This window comes from Marmota marmota, unplaced genomic scaffold, assembly GCF_001458135.2.
Source record: "Marmota marmota marmota unplaced genomic scaffold, marMar, whole genome shotgun sequence".
Lineage (NCBI taxonomy): Eukaryota > Metazoa > Chordata > Mammalia > Rodentia > Sciuridae > Marmota > Marmota marmota.
This window is the reverse complement of record NW_026000211.1, coordinates 2,621,765-2,644,250: the sequence shown is the minus strand read 5'-3', so window position 1 is coordinate 2,644,250 and position 22,486 is coordinate 2,621,765. Positions and strand designations below refer to the sequence as shown.

Here is a 22,486-nt window from a genome sequence, read left to right as displayed (position 1 = left end):
AAAAGTCACGACACAGCCTCTGGTTGTTGACAACTTGCAGTGGGGGGAAACAGCACATTTTATGGTGTCTAGACTTTGTTTTATCTTGTGGATTTTTGGTGACATATTTAGCTTTCTGTAGACAACTCTCAAATTACTGACTCAGCAGTCAGTGTGGTTGCGTTTATCATGATCCATCATCTTTAATCTGGTCTTGAATAGCAGGATGTTGTAGGTCCAGATTGAAGTGTGACCTTTGCATGTTTTCCATTCATGCTTGATTACTATATCCTAGAGGTCTAGACAGTGTTATTGGTTTCTCACCAACATAAACATCTGGTGAAAAAAAAAAAAAAAACTCAACTAGATGAGTGAGAACATTCCTGATCTACCTTTATAAAATGCTGTTTTCAAATAAAACTCTTTCTAAAAAGAAGCCTCCCTCAGGTCTAAAAGTCTACCATCAAATGTATTGTTTTTCAGCTCTGATAAGACGATCATGGGGCTATCATATTTTACCGATGAAAACAAGTGTGAGCATGTAATTTCAGACTGCAATAGAAACATCTTTCCTTTGTGCTATTACAAGAAGCTAGAATTTCATTTAGTGAATTCCAGCCAAATGAAATTAGCATGTGCATGTTGACTCATGTGTAGCTCCTGGCTGGACAAATGAGATGACAAATCTGTAGGGGTGCACAAGGGGAGGAGGAGGCCAACCCCCAACCACATAGACATTCGTTACCATATGGTCTGGTGTCATCATCAGGCCTTCTAAACTTTTATTTCATGTGGATTGGTTTTAATATTCTAAGAGTTATTCATGATGTCAGAACTATGCAGAGAACTTATTTAAGAGCCAGAACTCCCCACTGTATTGTGCCACTGAGTCAAAGGGAAAAACTGAGGCCCTTTTCTTATGCTGATACTACAGACCACATCCAACAAAACACTACACAAAGCATACCCACTGTCATGAGCATCAGGCTGGGGAATGTGGATGGATAAGAAGGTAACCCCAGAGTACGTGCCTTACCCAGTCTTTTGCATGTAGATGACCCGCATATCAGTGCATGCAAATCATACATATTATGAGAATAACACTGGAAATTTTTTTTGGAGCATACCTTTTCATTTCTCTGGTTGTACATGATGTAGAATCACACCATTCATGCAATCTTATACGTGTATATGGGGTAATAATGTCCATCTCATTCCACCATCTTTCCCACCCCCATACTCTCTCCCTTCCCCTCACTCCCCTCTGCCCAATCCAAAGTTCTTCCATTCTTCCCTTACCCACCCCCCCATTATGGATTAGCATCCACTTACCAGAGAAAACATTTAGCCTTTGGTATTTTGGGATTGGCTTACTTCGCTTAGCATATCATATTCTCCAACTCCTTCCATTTACCTGCAAATGCCATAATTTCATTCTCCTTTAAGGCTGAGTCCATTGTGTACATATACCACAGTTTCTTTATCCATTCATCTGTTGAAGGGCATCTAGGTTGATTCCACAGCTTAACAATTGTGAATTAAGCTGCTATAAACATTGATGTGGCTGCATCACTGTAATGTGCTGATTTTAAGTCATTTGGGTTTGGACCAAGGAGTAGGATAGCTAGGTCAAATGATGGTTCTATTCCAAGTTTTCTGAGGAATCTCCATACTGCTTTCCAGAGTGATTGCACTAATTTGCAGTTTCACCAGCAATGTATGAGTGTACCTTTTCCCTCACATCCTTGCCAATACTTACTGTTGCTTGTATTCTTGATAATAGCCATTCTGACTGAAATGAGATGAAATCTCAAGAGTAGTTTTGATTTGCATTTCTGTAATTCATAGAGTTGAACACTTTTTTATATTTCATTTGTTGATTGATTGTATATCTTTTGTAAAGTGTGTGTTCAATTCCTTAGCCTGTTTATTGATTGGGTTATTTGGTTTTTTGTTTTTTTGTGTTTTTTTGGTGTTAAGTTTTTTGACTTCTTTATATATCCTGGAGATTAGTGCTCTATCTGATGTACGTGTGGTAAAGATTTTCTCCCATTCTATAGGCTTTCTCTTCACGTTATTGATTGTTTCTTTTGCTGAGAAGAAGCTTTTTAGTTTGAATCCATCCCATTTATTGATTCTTGATTTGATTTCTTGTGCTTTAGGAGTCTTGTTAAGGAAGTCAGATCCTAAGCTGACACAATGAAAATTGGGCCTGCTTTTTCTTCTGTTAGGCACAAGATCTCTGGTCTAATTCCTAGGTCTTTGATCCACTTTGAGTTTTTGTGCCAGAACACTGGAAATTTCACACTTAGAATATCGTAAGTTTACAAAATGGCCCTTCAGTAATTTATTCTAACTCATGAACAACAGTTTGTGCATAGTATTAAATTCTTTTTTAAAAAAACATTTTTTTTAGTTATGGATGGACACAATATCTTTATGTTTTTTTTTTTTAATGTGTTGCTGAGTGAGGATTGAACCTAGTGCCTCCCACATGTGAGGCAAGCACTCAACCACTGAGCTACAACCCCAGCCCTTAAGTTCTTTTTTTTTGTTGTTGTTCCTTTTTTTTCCCCTAAAGAAAGAAAAGAAGAAGAGTTCTTCAGTGACTATTTGTATAAAATTGATGACTTAGAACTCAGGACTGTATTTCCACCCATAGCTCTTTGGCACAGCATAATCGTTGCACAATTGAAGATAAACATAGAGGGTAAGCTCCAGAAAAATTATGTCAAAGCAGTGTCTGAAGATCTATTGTAATGGCCTTTGCACCATTAAGACAATAACAACATTCCCTGACCAGCCGCCCTGTACATACCCCAAGGATTAGCCAGCACATCAGCGCCAAGTGTTAATAGACTGGGAAAGAGGAGAAATAAACATTAAAAAAAAATTTTTTTTAAAGAAAAAGAAAATGTAGTCTGGGAAGAGCATTAACAAGAAAGTGAACGTAAACTGCCACCTGCTCTCTTGGAGATGATGACAAATGGATCCAAACTGGGCACCCACCTTCTCAGCCACCACCACACGCATTCCAAACTCCCATTCTTGTGAGGCCAGTTCACGGAAAAATGTTTTTATTTCTGTGACCCCGAGCATGACACCCACTCGGCTGCATGGAGTATTTTCTGAGTGAACCTTCATGGCCTTCCGTTCTCATTAATCCCCACCACCTACCCACACATGCCCCCACTGGCAAACTGAGTCAGAGGTTGTCTACTATTATTTTTTAACCCACTTGGTACCTGAAAGGGACATGTTGAGTGTGATAAGCTCATAGTGTAGAGTTTGTCCTTGACTGTGAACACTCTGTTTCCCGTTTCATGTTTTTCTATTTGAACTTAAAATGTTTTAAGAAATGAGAAAAAGACCATTATTTCAGCAATCCCCTGGTCTCAAAATAAAAGTGTATGTTTTTACATCATGATAACTTACGTAATGTCTCTGTTTTTAAACAGGGCTTAGGAAAATGGCCTTTGACAACTTTTATTACTTAAGAGAAAAAGCTGACCCATGCATTGTAGAAATGAGTTCTAAGGGTCAAAAGCCAAGTGCTTTTAATAACTTTTTAAGAGTAGGTAATCTTTGTTCACTTTGAAGACTGAAGTATGTACTAATTGCTTTTGTGAAATGAAGGTGGTGTTGCTATAGCTAATGGTCCATGCAGTTGTACCCTGGGACACTTGATCCCAGTGTCTCATGTGGCTTCAGTTGCTGTTTTTATAACATACTCACTGTTTTTTGATTCAATATAGTTTGAGTAAAGTTTGAAATTGTCTTTGCTCTCCAAAATTTTTTTTTCTCCAAAAATACTTTTAGACGGATTTCTCCATTAACTAATAGTAAGGTTATTTTTGTTAAACATTCTAGACATACAAGATACTCATATGACAACCACTAACTTAAGTAATAAAATATTACAATTACTGTTAAAGCCCCTGTGAGCCCCTCCTGGATCATATTTCCCTCCCCTGTCCTCTCCAAATCCCCCAGAAATCCTCCAATCTTGAACTTAGTGTTTAGTCCTTCTCATAGTGGTTTTATATTTATCACATATTTAAGCATCCCAAAACAATATTAATTATTGCTTTGCACGTTTACAAATTTTAAGTGGGTGGTACCATACTGAAAATACCTATGTGCAATTCTCTTTGTTCAAAATTAGATTTTTGGTATTTATTTACATTCCAACATGATTTGTTTATTCTCATAGTTATTATAAAAATATACCATAATAAGCTTATTCTTCTGTTGAGAGCCATTTAAATCTGACTGTGTGCTAATATGAACACTTGCTGTTATGAATATTATTCTTTATATCACCAGGAACACGTTTAGAAATTTCTCTGTGAGCCAGGTTTGGTAGCACACGCCTGTGATCCTGGCAACTCTGGAAGCTGAGAAGAGGATCATGAGCTCAAAGCTGGCCTCAGAAATTTATTGATGTCCTAAACAACTTAGCAAGACCCTGTCTCAAAATAAAAAATAAAAAGGGCTGGGGACTTGGCTCAGTGATTGCGCACCCCTGGGTTAAACCCCTGATACAAAAAAAAAAAAAAGAATTCACATTATAGAAAAAATTTCAAATGCTATAAGAGTTATAGAATATTCAGTTTAAAAAACAAAAACAGTAAATGACAAACATAACAAGATGTCAACGAAATGAAATATATATGCATTTATATGTGTACATACATAAAAACTTATACATTTGTGTATATAAACATGCCCACATGTGCACAGAAGTCCATATACAAATAATATATATGTGTATATATAGAAGTCCATTACAAATTTATGTATATATGTGTATTATATATATATATATATATATATATAATGCAAGTATATGGTGAAGACTTTTAAAATCATTAATAGAATTAAGCAAACACTAGGTGAATAAGTTTTGAATGAAGATTTTAGATAACAATATTTCTCTCATTTTACTGGGATTTCTGTACAAGCCAAGTTAAAATGTAACTAGGTATCTGTTTAAAGGTGATAATAAGCATAAAATTCACTTATGGTCTTCTATGCCTGTACTTGGGTATGAAGGCTGCTGAGGGAGGTGCTGAGGAAACAAAATGGAGAGTCCATTTGAGAATTAGAAAAAGCAGAATGAATGTGATTCAGAGATAACATCTTCACAATAACTTCTGTCCAGAAATACTTGAAAGAGCACTTAAGAGAACATTCCCTCCCTGCCCTGAAAACCCTTTCAGGCTTCCATGGACACCAAGCATTTCCTGGATCAAGTGTGCAAAGCTGCCATACCAGATTAGCTATTCTAATATTATTGAAAAGTAACCATTTCCTCAAATATTGAACAAATTATCTTCTCGTGGAGGAAAGAGCAATTTGCATAAGTAAACATAGAATATATATTTTTTCATTCTGCTTCTATTAAACGAACAAGTAACCATATTTACTTTTTAAAATATGTTTCAATGACAACTGTTTAGTTTGGAAGTTCAAACTAATGCACATGGACGTGGTGACCTCAGCACTTGTCTTCACTCCATCATTCATTTCGTAACCTTTTCCTTCATCAGACTGATAAACTGGAAACTGTGCTCTTCATTATCTTGTGACTATCATATACGTTACCTTAAAAATGATGGCTCGGTCAGCTCCTTATAGTTCCTGGCAATATGATACATCTATAGTTTGCTGTGATAAATGATCCCTTTTTCCTAAGTTGGCCATGTTCTACTTCTTTAAAATGTAAAGCCCAGACCTTGCAAAACATGGGGATTCTATTCATAATCATATGATTATCAGTTTCCCTCCTAATTTCTCATGGAGTATGTTCCCCTCAAGCTATTCTCCACATTCTTTTTATTTTTTCTTCAAAATATAAACCCCAATCTCTTCTTTCAAGTTTCCTAACTTCATTTAGAACTTCTTTCTGATAATCATTATTACTAGCTGTGGTTATTCCGTCAAAATCACTGTTAAGATTATTTTTAGCATACATGCTGTATTTGACATTTAGAACAAACATTTCCCCCCTACAATAGTAGCAAAAGAGGGGCCCTTCTGTGGTAAAACAATAGCATAAAAGGAAATGAAGCAAGAGGCTTCCAGTCTTAAAACTTAGAAACCATATGAGATTGAAGTTTTCCCCTCAACTTCCTGATTTCTAACATTAACTAGACGCCTAACATTCAATGTTATTTAGTGCTTAATAACCCTATGAAGTAGATTCTGTTATTATCTTTGTTTTACAGATGAAGAAGCATGTTCAAGAGAGGTTTTATGTTGCCCAACAATCACTTAACATCTCCAAAATGGAGCTCTTTGATTTTTCCACAAAACTTGTCTTTTCTATCTCAGTTCTTGGTAGTCACCTTTGGCTTCCCTCTTCCCTCATAGCTCACATTCCTTCCATCAGACCATCATATCCGTCCTTCCTGAAAATGCATCTAGAATCTCATCATGTGACATTACCATTCCTGCTCTGAGCTGGGCCACGCCACCATCATCTTGCCCCGTATTCTTATAATCTCCTCTGACCTAACTTTCCTATTTCCACCCTTGCCCCTCTCTCCTGTAATTTATTTTTTTTAATTCCTTTTAGTTGTAGGCACACACAATGCCTTTATTTTATTTATTTGTTTTTATGTGGTGCTGAAGATGGAACCCAGTGCCTCACACATGCTAGGCAAGTGCTCTACCACTGAGGTACAACTCCAGCCCTCTCCTGTAGTTTATTAAAAATCATGACAACCAGAGTGATATCTATAATAGATAATGTCTTGACATCCCTCAATTCAACCCCCACCCCCAATATCTTTTCTTCACACTTAAAATAAAACCCCTTCTATGGCCAGTGGTTTTAGTCTGACCTGGAACCTTCCTATCTCTTCTGCTTCTTTTTCCCCAATTCACTGCATTCCACACACGGTGACCTCTTTGCTGTTCTTTGGCATTTGCTGTTCCCTCATCCCCAAAAATTCTTTTTCCTGTATAGGCATGTGACTTTGTCTCCCACTTCACTCAGATCTCTGCTAAAATGTTACCTCTGATCTCTGACCACAGCCCATTCTGGATCACTCTATTAAAATTGTGTTCTTTTTTTATGTAATATTTTATATATATATAATTTTTTTTATTTTTTATTTCTTTAATACATGACAATAGTGGAATGCATTACATTCATAATTATCCATTCACAGCACAATTTTTCATAACTCTGTGTATAAAGTATGTTCACATCAAATTATGCCATTATACATGAGTTCTCTTATTGATTTTTTTTTGCATTACAATTCTTAATACACCTTTATACCACAATTTATCATATCTCTGTATATAAGGTATGTTGACACCAAATTCACATCTTCATACGGTGATCATTATACAAAATTGTGTTCTTCTATCCACCAGTTGCAAACCATTTATCCCAGCATGTTGTGTGTGTCTGTTTATTGTGTTTTTATTCCCAGGGACTTAGTGTATAACCAGAATACACATACACCGTGCCAAATGCAGAAATGCACGCGTCAATATTGTATATTAAGGGCTGGGGATGTGGCTCAAGTGGTAATGCGCTCGCTTGGCATGCGTAAGGTGCTGGGTTCGATCCTCAGCACCACATAAAATAAAGATGTTGTGTCCACTGAAAACTGAAAAATAAATATTAAAAATTCTCTCTCTCTTTAAAAAAAATATTGTATATTAAAATATACATGCATGTCTTATAGAGAACTAAATGAAAGAAAAATCATTATTGGGAAATTAAAGCAAAACATCTCTCACGTTCTTTTTGAATCAATCAAAACAGTAAGAAGTTACTTGAATCAATAACCCCTCTCTAGATGTTACATTATTTTTTTCATGAATTATTTCTAGATTATATGCTTGTTTATAAGCAGCTAATTCCTGAAGTTCAAACTACCTTATATGTCCATCTATTAAAAAATGATGTAAATTATACTTTCAGCCTTCCAGCATCAGTTGAATCTTTACCTCCCTCCCTCCCTTCTTTCCTTTTTACCTTTTCTTCCTATCTTGTCCCACCTTTGTTCTGTATCTCCTACGGTCTCCTAGACATTTTCCAATAAATGGTGGATATCTTGTGACACCAGATTAAAACTGAGAATTCCAAGGTTAACTTTGTCATCTGTTCCCTGGGTCGCTCCTCTTCTGCAGGGTGCCTCATTTCCTTCATGGCTTATACCAACTCAGTCACCAAATCCTCTCAGTTCTGCTGTCTGTGTATCTCTGTGTCTGCCCCTTCCTTTCTAGTCTATAGCCACCAGCATGACACAGAGTGTCATTATTCTTACCTGGGCAAGCAAGGTCTTCCCACCTGTCCCCGTGACTCCAGCATGTGTCACTTCAGTCCCTCATTCATACCATGGCCATCCTCATGTATTTCACTGGTTCTGCCCCTAAACCTTCAAGATTTTGCAATTTCTAGTTCTGTCCTCCCTGCTTATAAAGACCCTCTTTTATCTAACTACATCGTGCCTAGTCTTATCTATCTCCTTCTTGTTCCACCAGAGTGCTGTATTCCTCCCCCCTCGATAAGTTGGCTCTGGGTCTCCAACAAATGTAGCGTGACCCCTGAATCCAAATCTTATCCACTTTTCAGTTTTCTTGTTTTTACACTGTTCAGAACAAGGTCAACTTTGATTAATGTCATTTTATCTGCAGTCTCACAGCACTGATTTTTTTTAAAGTCCATAATTGATTACATGCTTCTTTTTATCTATATCATTTCTATGCTGCTATTTCATGTTAGTCTTCTCCACCCAATTAGATAGGAATCTACTTGAACAGAAGGGGGGGGAACCCTCTTGTATATAGTGCTGGTATGCACCCGCACGGCATACCAGGACTTTTTTCCAGGCAGCGTAACACACACCAGTTCAAATAAGTCAACGTTCTCATTGCATTTGCAGAAGAAACGAGTCTGCATGCCGATTTAAGTAGGACAGGTAAGAAAGGCACAAAAGGAATGTGATGGGTTTGGAGAAGTCGTAACATTTTCAAAGACTGTGGCATCTGTGGGTTTTCCAAATAATAAAAATAATAAAGCTGTATTTCTCTATACTCCACAGCCAGTTGTGGATTTATCATGAAGTTAATGAGCCTTGAGGATCCCTCGCTTGCAAAAGTCCCTCCAGCATCCCAAGGGGGGGCCTAACCTACTATTTACACATTTTGTAAAATTAAGATATTCTAACTGTGCTCAGTTCTGATCACCGTGGATCATTATGATTCACAGCACTGAGTAGACTGTGGACGTTTGCATTAATGTTTTCCTGGGGTGGCCACAGGCCTTTTGCATTCATGACTTTTCATGCCAGGTGCCACTGGAGTGGCTGAGGGAGCATTTTATAATTATAATTTCAATCTGTTTCCTTACTTGAAAAATGAAATGAAGTATTCTAAAATCTAGCCCACGACTGTTTCCTGCCCAGAGGGGAAATGACAGGAAATGAAGTAGTAAGAAAAGATAGAAATTAATTTTCACCAAGGACCTACCCTATTCCCATAGTCCAAAGTCATTGATCTCCTTCAGTGCTAGAACAACCATTTAAGGCATTTTCCCCATTTAGAAATGACAATGCTCAATTTTAAAATGTGAGGTAACCAACCAATCAAAAAGATACAGAACTGTTAAGAATTTAAATTTGGATGTCAGCTCAAGTCCCCTGAGTCCAAAAGTGCATGATGTTCCTATATCCTTATAGGGCTTATGTAAAAATCATGATGTAGATATTATTTTAAAAAAACAGGGATATGTATGGATAACAATTTTTAAAAATTAACAATCTAAATTCCCTACTATCTCTATATTTTTCCATACCAGATTTTCATAAACAAGCTGTGAAAGTGGTATCTCTTTCCGGTACTTCTCTGGATTCTCTTTATCTGCTCCTTCAAGAGACTCAGAGTAAGCCTACAGTTTCCTCTGTGAAGCTGAGGATTTATAATATGTCAGTCTCTAAAGAAAAATGTGAAGGAGGAGTACTGGAAAGATCTGAAGAGCCCTCAGTGTGACGCTTGAACTATTTATCTTCGGGTACTGGAATGTTTTGTTTCTCTCACCCTTGCTCTTGTGATTTGCTGGGTGATTCCGAGTTGAGATAGCAACCACTGTAAAACAGTGTAAGCGAATTGAAACTCCAAGTTGTGTTAAGCAGCTGCTTGATGGTGGCTCCTTGCCGCTTAGCTTTGGAGAAGTCTGCTGTTGGTACTTACATGTATTTTATTTCCCACTGACTTTTGGTTATTTCCTTCTTGTATTTTCTTAGACACTTCTGTAGCTATGAAACAGATTACTCATGACTTTGGTAAAATGCATACAAAGGTTGCTAGTGACTAAACAGACAGAGAGAGAGACAGCGAGAGAGAGCAAGAGTGGGGGGCGGGAAGAAAGCAGTTCCCATGCCTTCAAGGACAGCTGGTTAGGATTAGAATGTTCCACCTTCATCTTTTTTTCCCACAGTTTGTATTGCTTTTATGTTTTTCTTTTCTGTAACTGACATCAAGTCACCATCCTGCCCTGAATTATCATGTTTTATATAATCAGGATATTCCACTAAGATATTTTTAATGCTGAATAAAATGACATGAGATATAGATCCTACTCGCAAGACAGGAACACTAAACGGTGAATACAGCAAACATTTAATTATTCAGGACTAATCAAGCATACATTCTCATGATGGCTGAAACATGTACAGTGGATTGTATCACACAAGCTCATCCCTATATGACAATAACTTTAGTGTCCTTCACTAGTTCAGTGGGCATGTCTAACTTTTTGCTTTTATTTTTCTTTGAAAGTCAGCAAATATGCTTCAGGGAACTGCAATTGAAGATCAGATAGAAAATCTTAATCAAGAACTTGATTGTTGGGACACAAATCGTGACTGCTAGGAAAACTATTTTGTGACATCCTGATTGCAAGAAATGTGACAGAATTTTAGGGGAGGTCTTGGTTCTGATCCTGTCTTCCCAACCAACCAAGAGACAGTGCACAGATTATAAATAATGAAGAGCTTCATAGAGTGCAATGTTATGTTTAAAGATTGTCCTTCACTCTGCACACTGTATTGTATTACTGGTAGTCACAAGTGTGCTGTGGATTTGTTACTGGTACTCAGCTAGGGCCCCTCCACAGAGCCTCCCCTGACTCTTGACCAAACCATTCAGACGTCAGTGATGAGCTTTATTCTTGGAATAATTTAGTCTAACTAAGAGCTTGTTTGAGTGAGTAGGAATTTTGAAAGCTTGAGTTACGTAGTACTAAGTACATGTGATCACTTATAAATCTATGTCAGTATTTTTTTGTTTGGTTGGTTTTTTGACTGTATGTTAATTTCCTCCATTCTTTTGAAACTCATGTCAAGAGGTCCAATTTGTATTCCCCACTCTGGGATCAAGCCAGCTGCATAAGATTTTGAGCAAGTTAATAATGTAAGTAATCCTCTCATCCTTCAGCTGTAGAGAGGATGTTAGATTCTGTCTGAAAAGTGATGGTGACAGAGTTGGGGAAGGGGAACAGGCTAATAAAACCAGGCAAAAGTAGAAGAGACTCACCGAGAGGGCAAAAGAGACAGAAAAAGCAATGGCCAAGCCCTGTCCAGATATGAGGTGCAGACCTACATGGCTGAAGTAGAATGCTGTTGTTTTCAACTGCCAAATCTGATCATCTAATCTTTCCTCATTCATTCATATACCCAAGAGGCATTTTCAGGGTAGTTATCAAGTCACTGTAAATGAGGATACAAAGATAGACAGGACTCACCCCTGTACTTAGCAGACTAAATAATATCATTTATTGAGCTCCTTTAATATAGCAGGTACTAACAGAGTTTTTATAACTTTGTCACTAATTATCTCAAATGCAATGGAGTATACGTTCTATTATACCCATTTTATTACCAGCAAAATTGATACACAGAACTATTTTAAATAAGTTTTCTGATAGCATACCATAAACAAAGGCATCAGAATCTGAATTGAAATCATCTATCTCCAAGGTCTGTGCCCTTAACCATCAATATTCTTCTTTCTGAGTGTTTTTTAATAGATTCTAAACATTTTGTTACTGTCATGTTACACCTGAAATCATCAACAGGAATAGATACCTGTTTATAACTTCCATCTTGGTATAAGTCAGAAATCTATATCCCTTTCCCTAATCCCAGAGATTTTTTTTTTAACCTCGTTTTGTTTTTCTCTTTCTGCATTCAGTAATATCTAATGATATTTGACAATGGGAGACAGAGGTGGATTAGGAGATAGCTAATGAATTCTTTTCCATTTTATTAAAATCATCAATCCAAAGATAAGTCCAAAAACATAGCCTACCTAACTACATGACTACGAAAAGTATGGAAATTATCATTTACATATCTCTTCAATATAATTATAAAAAGTGGAAAGAAATAACAGATATTTATTGTTGCCCCCTCTAACCACCATCCATGGGAGATACATTTTAAAACCCTCAGTGGAGGCCTAAAACCATGAATAATACCAACCCAATATATGCACACTGTAATATTGCAATAGTTGATCTGATACACTAGATAGCCACTAAGTGACTAACGGGTAGTGTATACAGTGTGGATACTCAGGATCAAAAGCTAATTCATATCCCAAGAGAGAAGGAGTAAAGAGTATGATCTCATCAAACTAGTCAGAATGGCATAGAATTTAAAATATAGAAGTTGTTTATTTTTGGAATTTTCTATTTAATATTTGTGGAGAATGGCTGGCATTAGGTAACTGAAACTTTGGAAAGCAAAACCACAGATAAGGGAAAACCACTGTGATTTATAGGTCCCTCCCATCTTCATTTTAATCAATCTTTTCTTATTCTTCAACTGTCTAGAAAATATAAAGTATAAAACATAGAAATCTGGAAGTGGATTCTAGCAGGCTACCACTGATAACCAGTCTACCCTCAGATGGGTGGGGAAAGTGTCCTGGCCTGTGTCCACATGTCTCTTAAGACTCAGGATTGGTTATTTCTTGTTTTTACATTCAGTTTTCCCTCTTGCTATTCTTTCCAAGTGCCTTTTATTTTTATTTTATTTGGGGGTGGAGGGTGTGTGGAGGAGGAAGGATGGGGATTTCTAAGGCAACCAAAACATTCTGAGGGATGAATACACCTGTGATCGCAAAGGTGGTCTCCTAAATATTTGGTAAACTAGTTATATTCTTAAGCTGCTATGTTTTCAAGGATTTTTGCAAAAAAAGGATTTAGCAAATTAAAGGAAAGACCGCATTCACCCAAACATTAGATGGTTACTATAGTTAACATCTGGGCTGCATCCTGACATGGAGAGTTGCTGTGATGAAGTCCAGATGTTAGGGTTTAGCAGTGTTTTTATGACTCCTAAGCATTTACTGCCCTTGTTGTTGTTGTTTTCCCCACAACCTGATACACAAAGGTTGTTAGAGGAGGGAAGAGAACCTAGTAGATGGCATTGACCCACAGTAACTGGCCTCCTCCTCTTCCTAGGCACACTCTCAAGCCATCCCAGGTGTGCAGCCTATGGGAGGGCAGGTTCCAGGTCGTTCCCAGATAAGGACAATTCCATTCAGTTACTGATCTCAACTAAAACAGGTGATGTGAGTTGCTAAGTTTTCTCAGGTTTAACAGGACATAGTACAGAAACAGGAAAAGGAATAAAATCAATGGCAAATGTTTTACAATTCTTGGTTGATTTTCTTTTAATCTCAAGTTCATTTATACAGACGCATAATATACATCTACACATATCTGAACACCACACACATACACTCACACATACTAGACACACACAATTTTCTAGAGGACAAAAATCACCAATCACACAAGAACAACCATGTTGATGCCACAGTGTCGTGATGAGCATCCAAAGACAGTTTGAAAACATCATTATTCCTCTTTGACCTCAGTGCCAAGAAATGAAGAAAATCTCCAAGAAAAATTTCTTCCTTCAGTGTCCACTTTGAATGTCCATTAATTCGTCTAAAGTCTTTTCATGACTATTCTTATTTTTAATTGATTTCATTTCTTACGCTAATCCCATTTGAGTTCCAAACATTTTATTTCCTGTGTTAATAGCTCTCCTTTGGTTTAATCTAAAGCGATTCTTATAAACCTTCCAAGAGTTAACCCAAGTTCTGTTCTGTTATTACATATTTGGGGGACTAGATCATAAATGGCTTCCTATTTCCTCAATCCCTTAGATAACTTTTTGGGAACCTTTTTCTACCTCCATTATAATGTATTTTAAGATGTATATGATATTAAAACAGTGAACACATATGACCTCTACCTGAGTGGCATCACTTTTCTAGTTTAGAATCTTCATGCAAGGTGACATTTTTTATAATCCTTAAATCAACTAAGTAGAAGTATGGATATAGATACCCTCCTGATTCCCCTACTTGGGCTATTACCGTTTGGCCAGAGGATAAGGGTAATGGGGCAGTTCTTTGTAGCATCACCTAAAAGTGTTTGCTCACTTTTTTTCTATATGATGAGCTTCCAATATTTGAAGGTAAACAAGATTCTCTTATCTCCAGGATATATCTCCTTAATTACTCCTACATTTTCTTCTGAGAAAGGGTTTGGGATCTTGAACAATCTTTTGTAGAAGCCATCTAGATTTTTAATAGTCCTCTTTAGTAAACAAGATATATCTGCTCTAAGCAAAGTAGGCAGGGGGGATTATCAACCCAAGCCATAACTGTTCTGTGTGTCATTATCTCCTGCATTGTACTGATGGTTCATGTTGAACTTGTGATCACTATAAGCAAGAGAACCTTTCTGATATGAACAAGAATCCTTAGGCCTAGACTTCATAAGTATGCCACTTGGGACTTGTAATCAAGGATTTTCTATTTAATTTACTCAAAATGTTACTTAGGACAAAATCAGAGATCTCCTTCCAGGTCCATATCCTCTTCTACTTAATAATTGGAAATCTTAAAGATTAGCTGCTCCGCCAAAATATGATTTATCCCAACATTCCAGCACTCAATCAGACTAAAAGAATATCAGGAGAGCTTTGTAAAATGTTTTACTCATACCAGGAGGCTTGCCATTTCCTTGGGATACTAGTTCAACAACTTTTTGAAATGGAATTGCTTCTTATAGAATTGATTTTTCATTTAATTCTTGAATACATTAATATTTCCAAACCCAATTATATTGTCTCTAATAGTATTCATTATACATTGTTTTGTATGTACACACTTAAAAAGAAAAACAACTCAACACCCTCATTAAATCCTTTCAAACAGATTATGGAAACATATATTATTATTTCCATTCAAAGGTAAAGAAACATAAGCTCAGGGAATTGGCTAGAATTTATATCTCATGATTTAAGCTCAATTTTCTTTCAGTTGATAAAACTGGATTGCATTCTAGTCACATAGTTAGGTGCTCAATGCGTATCTTTGAATGGATGGATACATTTATCCTAAAAGTCATTGTATCCAAGGGTTTTGCCTCAGAGCAACCTAACACCTACTGTGACTGTGTAAGAAGATGCATCTATGAGGAGGTAACTGAGGTTAAGTGAGGTCATAAGGGCAGAGCCTTAGTCCAATAGGATTGGTGTCTTTATAAGCAATACACCAGGAAAACACACATACACAGAGGAGAGGCCATGTGCTGCTACAAGGCAGGAAGGGAGGACTCACTAGAAACCAACCGTGCTGCCACCTTGATCTTGGATTCAGTTGCCGAACTGTGAGAAAATAAATTTCTATTGCTTATGACCCCCACCCTAGAGCGGTCTGTATGGTGGCCTAAGCAAACAGCAGAGCAGTGCACTGCATTGCTAATATCATTACATTTATTTAGTGTAAAGTCTTTTATTCTGTTTGTCTTGCTTTTATGTTATTATTAAAATATCATTTTATGAAATTATGGTGATACAGAATGATTTTGGGGTGATGTAGATTATGGTGCTTACTTTGAATAATAAAAATTAGCCATCTGATCTTGGACTGAAAATACCTTTTAAATTTTTACTAGTCCAGAGGTGTCGTCATTGGAGGAAAACACGTGAGTGAAGAAATCACACGTTGACCAGCTAGCTGACTTCAACCAGGAAAATCTGTGAACCACAAAGAACTCTCCAAAGTCATGACAGAAACTTAGTGAAGCAGATGGAAACAATATTGTTTTGGCAGGGAACCGCAATATGTTGGATCAAAAATAATCAAATTATATTAAAGCAATAAAGAGGCAGTAGGAATGGAACAGAATGATTTGATGGAAACAGTTGTTTAACAAACACATATTTATCCTCCTTCACTTGCCAGATATTGTGCCAGGCAGTCGGGAGGGGACACAACAATGAACATGACATGTTCCACACTCTGAAAGGTCTCATTGTCTAGCGCCCAGACAGGGTGAGGAGACCGCGGTGATGGAGATGAGTACAGTGTCCCAAAGCACCTCAAGGGAGAGGACCCAGCCCAGCCTGGAGGGTACAGATATTTCAAGGATAGTAAATGGCAGGTGGAAAGACAAGAAGTCACTGCGTGTGTGACGGAAGAAATGATGTCAGTGGATAACTTATTAAAGACATTTGCCTGAAAAGAATAAAGAATGCTAAATGGGGATACTTTGGAATGGACAAGAATTGGTTTGGAGTATGTTTTAATTTTCTGTTCAATGTTTTGTTGTTGTTGTTATTGTTATTTTGGATCGGGTTGTTTGGTTTTTTAATCAGGATGGGAGAGTCTTAAGTATGTATTTAAGCTGAAAAGAAGTTGAAGTGAAACAGAAGGAAGAGGAGGAGGAGTGGAAGAAGAAGAGGAAGAAAATGAAGGAGGAAAGGAAAAAGAAAAAATACCCTTTTGAATGCTGAGAAAGGGATAAGAAATTTACTAAGGCACCAGCTCAGAAGCCTGGGAGAAAGGTACAGGTGTAGGGTGGTCTTGCTAGGAAGAAGCATCTCTCTCTGGAGAATGATAGATTCACTAGACTGTTGTGGCAGTAGATGACTTGGCAGGGAGTGGCTGGGAAGCTGAGTGTGTTAGTCAGCTTTCAGTTACTGTAACGAATACCTGAGACAAGTCATCTTAAAAGAGGAATAGGTTTGTTTGATGGGCTTCAGTTTGTTGTTGGTTGGCTTATTGCTTTGGGACCTGTAGTGAGATAGTAGAGGCTGCTGCTCGCCTCAAAGGACCTGAGAAGCAAAGAGGAAAGAAGGGGTCACAACATCCCACTGAATATCCACTTCAAGGGCTAATTTCCTTCCACTAGGCCCTACTTCCTAAAGGTCCCACCACCTTGCAATAGCACCACAGGCTGACCACCAAGACTTTATTTAACACCTGGGTTTGTGGGGGACACTTATCCAAAGCATAGCATTGAGCTTTATCCTAACCGATAGTCTTCAACATCCTTAATACAGGCCAGAGAATACAGGCTGTTAAAAATGAGTCAGAGTTGGAGATGAATGAGGAAGGTTTAGATAAATTACTGAGATACTGACAGGGAGAGGTCCAAGGATGAGTACCGCCCACCAAGTGTGGGGTATTGGTTCCTGTCTGCAACACAGTGAGGGCTTTCTCTAGCGGTGATAATTGGAGCTAGGTGATAACCCGCTGGAGAAAAGGTGGATTGAAAAGGAAAAGGTGGATTGCAGCTTTCATTCAACTTGTTTATTTCCCTTGTTGGAGGCAGTAGAAACACCAGTAATTGAAAGTACATATCAAAAGTACAGGTGGGTAACAGCGGTGTCTGTTTCTGCCTGTATTTAAGAGAAAGACTGAGTCTGCAGAGGGAGAGAGACAGGAAGAAATGGGATCAGGAGGCAGCATTGGAGTTGAAAACTTCGGAATGAAGCACTCTGGGCCAGTAAAAGATGTGGGCTGCGGCCCAGCGATGGTCCTGGAGTGAAGGATTACAGTGTGGGAAGGTTTCTACAGGGACTTGGCCTCCTCTGCTGGAGTTGGAGTGAAACAGAAGTGTATGAACTAGAGTCAAGTATTTAATGAGTAAGAAAAAGCAATTGGAGATTGATTGAGGCCTCGACTCAAAAGTCATGGAAAATAAGGATTAAGAAACAGCCTCTCAGCCGGGTATGGTGGTGTACACCTGTAATCCCAGAGGCTCGGGAGGCTGAGGCAGGAGGATCTCGAGTTCAAAGCCAGCCTTGGCAATGGCGAGGCACTAAGCATCTCAGTGAGATCCTGTCTCCAAATAAAATACAAAATAGGGCTGGGGATGTGGCTTAGTGGTTGAGTATCCCCAAGTTCAATCCCCAGTAACAAAAAAAAAAAAAAGGAAAAGAAAAGAAACAGCCTCTCAGAGAAATTTCTCTTTGTGCATCCAACTTAATGGGATATGGAAAAAAAAGATAAGGCTGCAAGAGAAGAGATATGCTAAGTGGGGAGCCAGGTCTCCACTAGAACCAGTGGGTGCAGAAACTGCTGCAAATATTGAGAGTATGAAAGAATATGAGGGGTATGAAGAATGGAGATGGGAGAAGAGCAAACACAAGGGAACAGGAGGAAGGAAGTACTGAGCAACAGGATGTAAGACATCATTCATCTACCCCTGAGCAGTTGCTCTGTGCAAATACACACTGAGGACCAAGACCAACTTTTAGTCCCTGTTTTGCCAGGAGCCTCAGTGCCAAATGATTGGCATTTTGCTTTGTAACTAATGATTCTGGGAAGCAGATGCATGATCTCAAGCTACTGTGAAACTACAGCTAATTATTTTCCAGATGCATTGCAAACAACATCCCACTGAAATGAATGCAGATCATAAAATGCCTTTAGCTTCAAGCACTTCACAACATCCCACTGAAATGAATGCAGATCATAAAATGCTTTTAGCTTCAAGCACTTCTAGGTACTACCATAGGGTACCCAGAATATTAGCAAAATATCACCTAGTTTGGTTAGAAAATTATTCTAGCACTATTAGGAGCATTAATTCTATGATAATTCGCCTTTAAGATAAAGCCTGTCTATTCTTTACACTTCTTTGGTCAAATTTCAAACACATCTTCCAAAACAGGTATTTGCATCCTCTGAGGGCAGTTAGGCATAGAGGTTATAGAAGCGCTGTCAAATGGCCATAGAGAGTGTAGATCTTGGAGACAGTCTTAAAGAATTTGAATCCCTGTTCTTACACTTACAATGTGGGTAACTATGGATGGATTCCTTAACCTCTCTCTCCCTTAGCTTCCTCATCTGTAAAGTGGGGATGATATGACTTCATCTGTCAGGCTGTCATGAGGATTAAATGAGTCACCATAACTAAAGCACTGAGAAAGCTACCTGGTACCTTGGAAGTGCTACATAAGAATTAGTAATAACTATAGTTGTGTATCATGTCCTGCTCTTGGAAAAGTTTGGTGTCTTCTGCACTTGAGACTGCTTGGCATACTAGTGGCCATATTAGCCTTGTGAGTTGTAAGTCTGACCTAGAAACAACTGTGCCAAATTGCACAAGCAGATAGTAATGTTTGGCAGTGGCTGAAGTTTTCACTGCTAATGGACCAACTGGAACTGACTTTCACTTGGCATCCCACTAAATAATGAATCCTTGCCATCCTTTCAGCAATATGCTTGTCTTTTCTCTCTAATATTTTCAGTGGTCATGCATTAAATACTTATAAATGCAATGACCCTTGCTGGGCAGTGGGTGAATTCCTTGCAAGGTGGTGGAGGACACAGGATATCTGGATGGTATGCTTGTTAACAGAGGTGTCTGTTTCGGCCTGTGTTTAAGAGAGACACTCAGTCTGGGATTTGTTCATTAGAGTTTTGCAATCCAGGGTCACTTCTAGGTGGGGCACCGTACTGACAACAAAACAGGAATGAACAGTATTTATGATCTAAATGATGGGATGTATTGGTGGTGTGACACTGCTTGACTCACTCGACAGATATTATAAATATGTCTCAGGTACTGTGCTAGGTCCTGGGACACAGCTCTACTCTCCAGAATACCTCCCAATATTTAAAAAGGAACTCAGATAAATGTGATAAAGAAATGAGTGTGGCAGTGGTATGCATGTGGGTGTTGGGCGATGGAATGTGGTCTTGCAGAAAATAGGCAACTAACTGCCTTACTATACTTTTCCTCAACTGCCTTTACTATACCTACTATACTATACTTTTGAGAGCATCTTTATTATGAACGTAGTTGGAAACTAGGGGACTGCCATCTGTAGCTCTCTGCTCAACAGGATTTATGGATGGGAAATCCAACCAGGGAAGAAGTGAGGGAGGGCATCGGAGTTAACAGGTAATTACAATATAATATAACACACAGGTGAAGAAAAACAGGTCTGACCAAGACACAATGGGATCACAGGGGAAAGATGCTTAGCTTGGTCATAAGGTTCAGGAAAGGTGGCTTAAAGCCAATCAGATGAAGAGAAGTAGGAAAGAGTTTCCAAATAGCAGAAACAAAAGCAGTCACTAGGTGTATGCAGTACAGTAAAGTAGAAGATGGATATGGAGGTGGAAGAACATGAATGTCATTCAAGTCTTGCATGTCCTACCAGCAGGCAAAGGCAAAGACCTTATCTTAGACAGTGGAGAGTCATTAAGAGTCACTGCAGACATCTAGTTGAAAGATTAAGAGAACTTGGATGAAGGAAGTGTAGCTAACTTGGCAGTGAAGGGGGATTTGAGAAATGTTTAGAAAGTAAAATAATGTACCTGGGGATTCATTGGGTGTGTGGATTGTAAGAAAGGGAGAAGTCTAGGTTGCTATCAGGTTCTTACTCTGGATGCTTAGAGAAATGGAGATTCCCTGAGATGGGAAATTTCAAAATGGAAACACGGTAGGGAGGAAACCAGGATTATGTGGTTCCTGTGGTCATTTGTGTGCATAGGGCCAGCGAGCAGGTACATGAATGAGTCTAAACTTGAGAGGGAAGGTAGGGCATAAGACATCCACTTGGAATTCATCAGCAAACAGGAAACAAATGAGATAGATAGTCCCAAAAGAGCATGATAAAGACAGATTTTTTTTCTCCCTTTGGCCACAAAAATGCAGACATTGCCAGTAACGTGAAATACTTCATATCTGATGGCCTCAATCTTCTGAATGAAAAAGAAGACAAGGTTTATCTATTGAAAGTGGAGCCCAAATACTGAGAAAAAAAATTAGGACAATCAACAAAGAGAACAATTAAATACAGAACTCGAAAAAGAAAGAAAGAAAAGAAAACAAAATTGTCCTGTTGGTACTATGCAAGCTTTTGAAATTGTTCCTGAAAACAAAATGCCTTCAGCTTCCTCTCTGAAATGGTAGTCCTTGGTCTCATTCCCTAAACAGGCAAGAAGAGTGCTAAAATCATGTTAGGGTCATACTCTATCTCAGGAACTCACACAGTTGATTTCAATTCCTTCAGATTTTTGTACATTGAACATCACTAAGCAAGAAATCACTGAGCAAGGAAACCATTAGCCATCTCCAAATGCAAGCCTTCACAAATAAAAACACTTACAGAAGAGTGGGGAAGAATTGTGTTCTTTTTTTCTTTTCCCTCAATGTTTAACATTCATTATTCTAAAACATCTCAACAATCCATATGTATGTCAGGAACAGTTTCCAAAGGATGATAGACACCAGGCTCCTTCTGCAAGCCTTCATTACTTTACTTGGGTCTGAATCACAAGGAATTCCGAGTATTGATGCTGCAGGAAAGATGTCTTTCCGAGGGGAATTGGCAGAGAATGTGAGCAGAAAGTCTAAGAAGACAAGATGAACCATCTTCTCATATAAGCATGTGTGTGCCTAACAGACACTAACAGTGTAATGTCATATTGGGGTGCACACCTTTTTAAATTTTTTAATCCTGTAAAGGGGCCTGTCTAGTAAAAAAAGCTGAAATTCCTAATCCGTGGATAATCCTCATCTCTCCCTGCAGGGACTGCAGTTGCCTTCCCCAGGCAAACTTCATCAGAGCTCTCAAGAGTGAGCCAAATGGACAGATCTGAGTTTCACCCCCTTAATGAAGCATGGTGAAGGACCAAAAGGCAGCCTGCTAAAAGATAAAATAAAAGGCACCCAGGGTCTTCATGTTCCAAGTGGCTAATTGGCCCCTAAAAAATAGCACTGTGTTAATGCCTGTGGATTCGTAACAGAACAGCATGGTCCCCCTGAAGAAGACCTTACCAACTGGGGGTCACCACAGCAGTGAGATTCTCAGCTCATGTCCTTTGTCCCTACTGAAAGCACTGCCAGCTTTTCTTCCTGTTACTTTGCCATTTAGAGCACTTGTGAGATAGGAATGGGGGCTGGGAGAAGAGGGAAGAGAAAAAAATTTTCTTATGTTTTCTCTGCTACATACAGAGACTCTGACCAAAATATTAATTTTGGAGATATCTTCTTTTTATGGTCTACCATTGCATTTGATCTATAATATCAAACACATTTTTTTAAAAAAGGTATAATGAAATGGAAAAAACAGAATGCCTAGAAAAGGAAAACCAGAAGGAAAAAAAATATATCCCAAATCAGATTAGAAAGTGTGCATAGAAAAATCTTGCA

The 22,486-nt window shown here is 38.2% G+C and overlaps 1 protein-coding gene across 7 annotated transcripts in view; it reads left to right on the top strand.

Moving 5' to 3' along the window:
• The window catches only part of Dlc1 (DLC1 Rho GTPase activating protein), a 389,714-nt gene that overhangs the window by 229,913 nt on the left and 137,315 nt on the right, over positions 1-22,486 (top strand). The window contains exon 6 of one of the 7 annotated variants that reach the window (XM_048791803.1): positions 15,986-21,136. The exons of the other annotated variants lie outside the window; for them this stretch is intronic. Coding sequence (XP_048647760.1) covers positions 15,986-16,023 — 38 coding nt within the window. The 3' untranslated portion in view covers positions 16,024-21,136. Of the gene's footprint in view, positions 1-15,985; positions 21,137-22,486 lie in introns of those variants that run through there. 7 annotated transcript variants of the gene reach the window in all.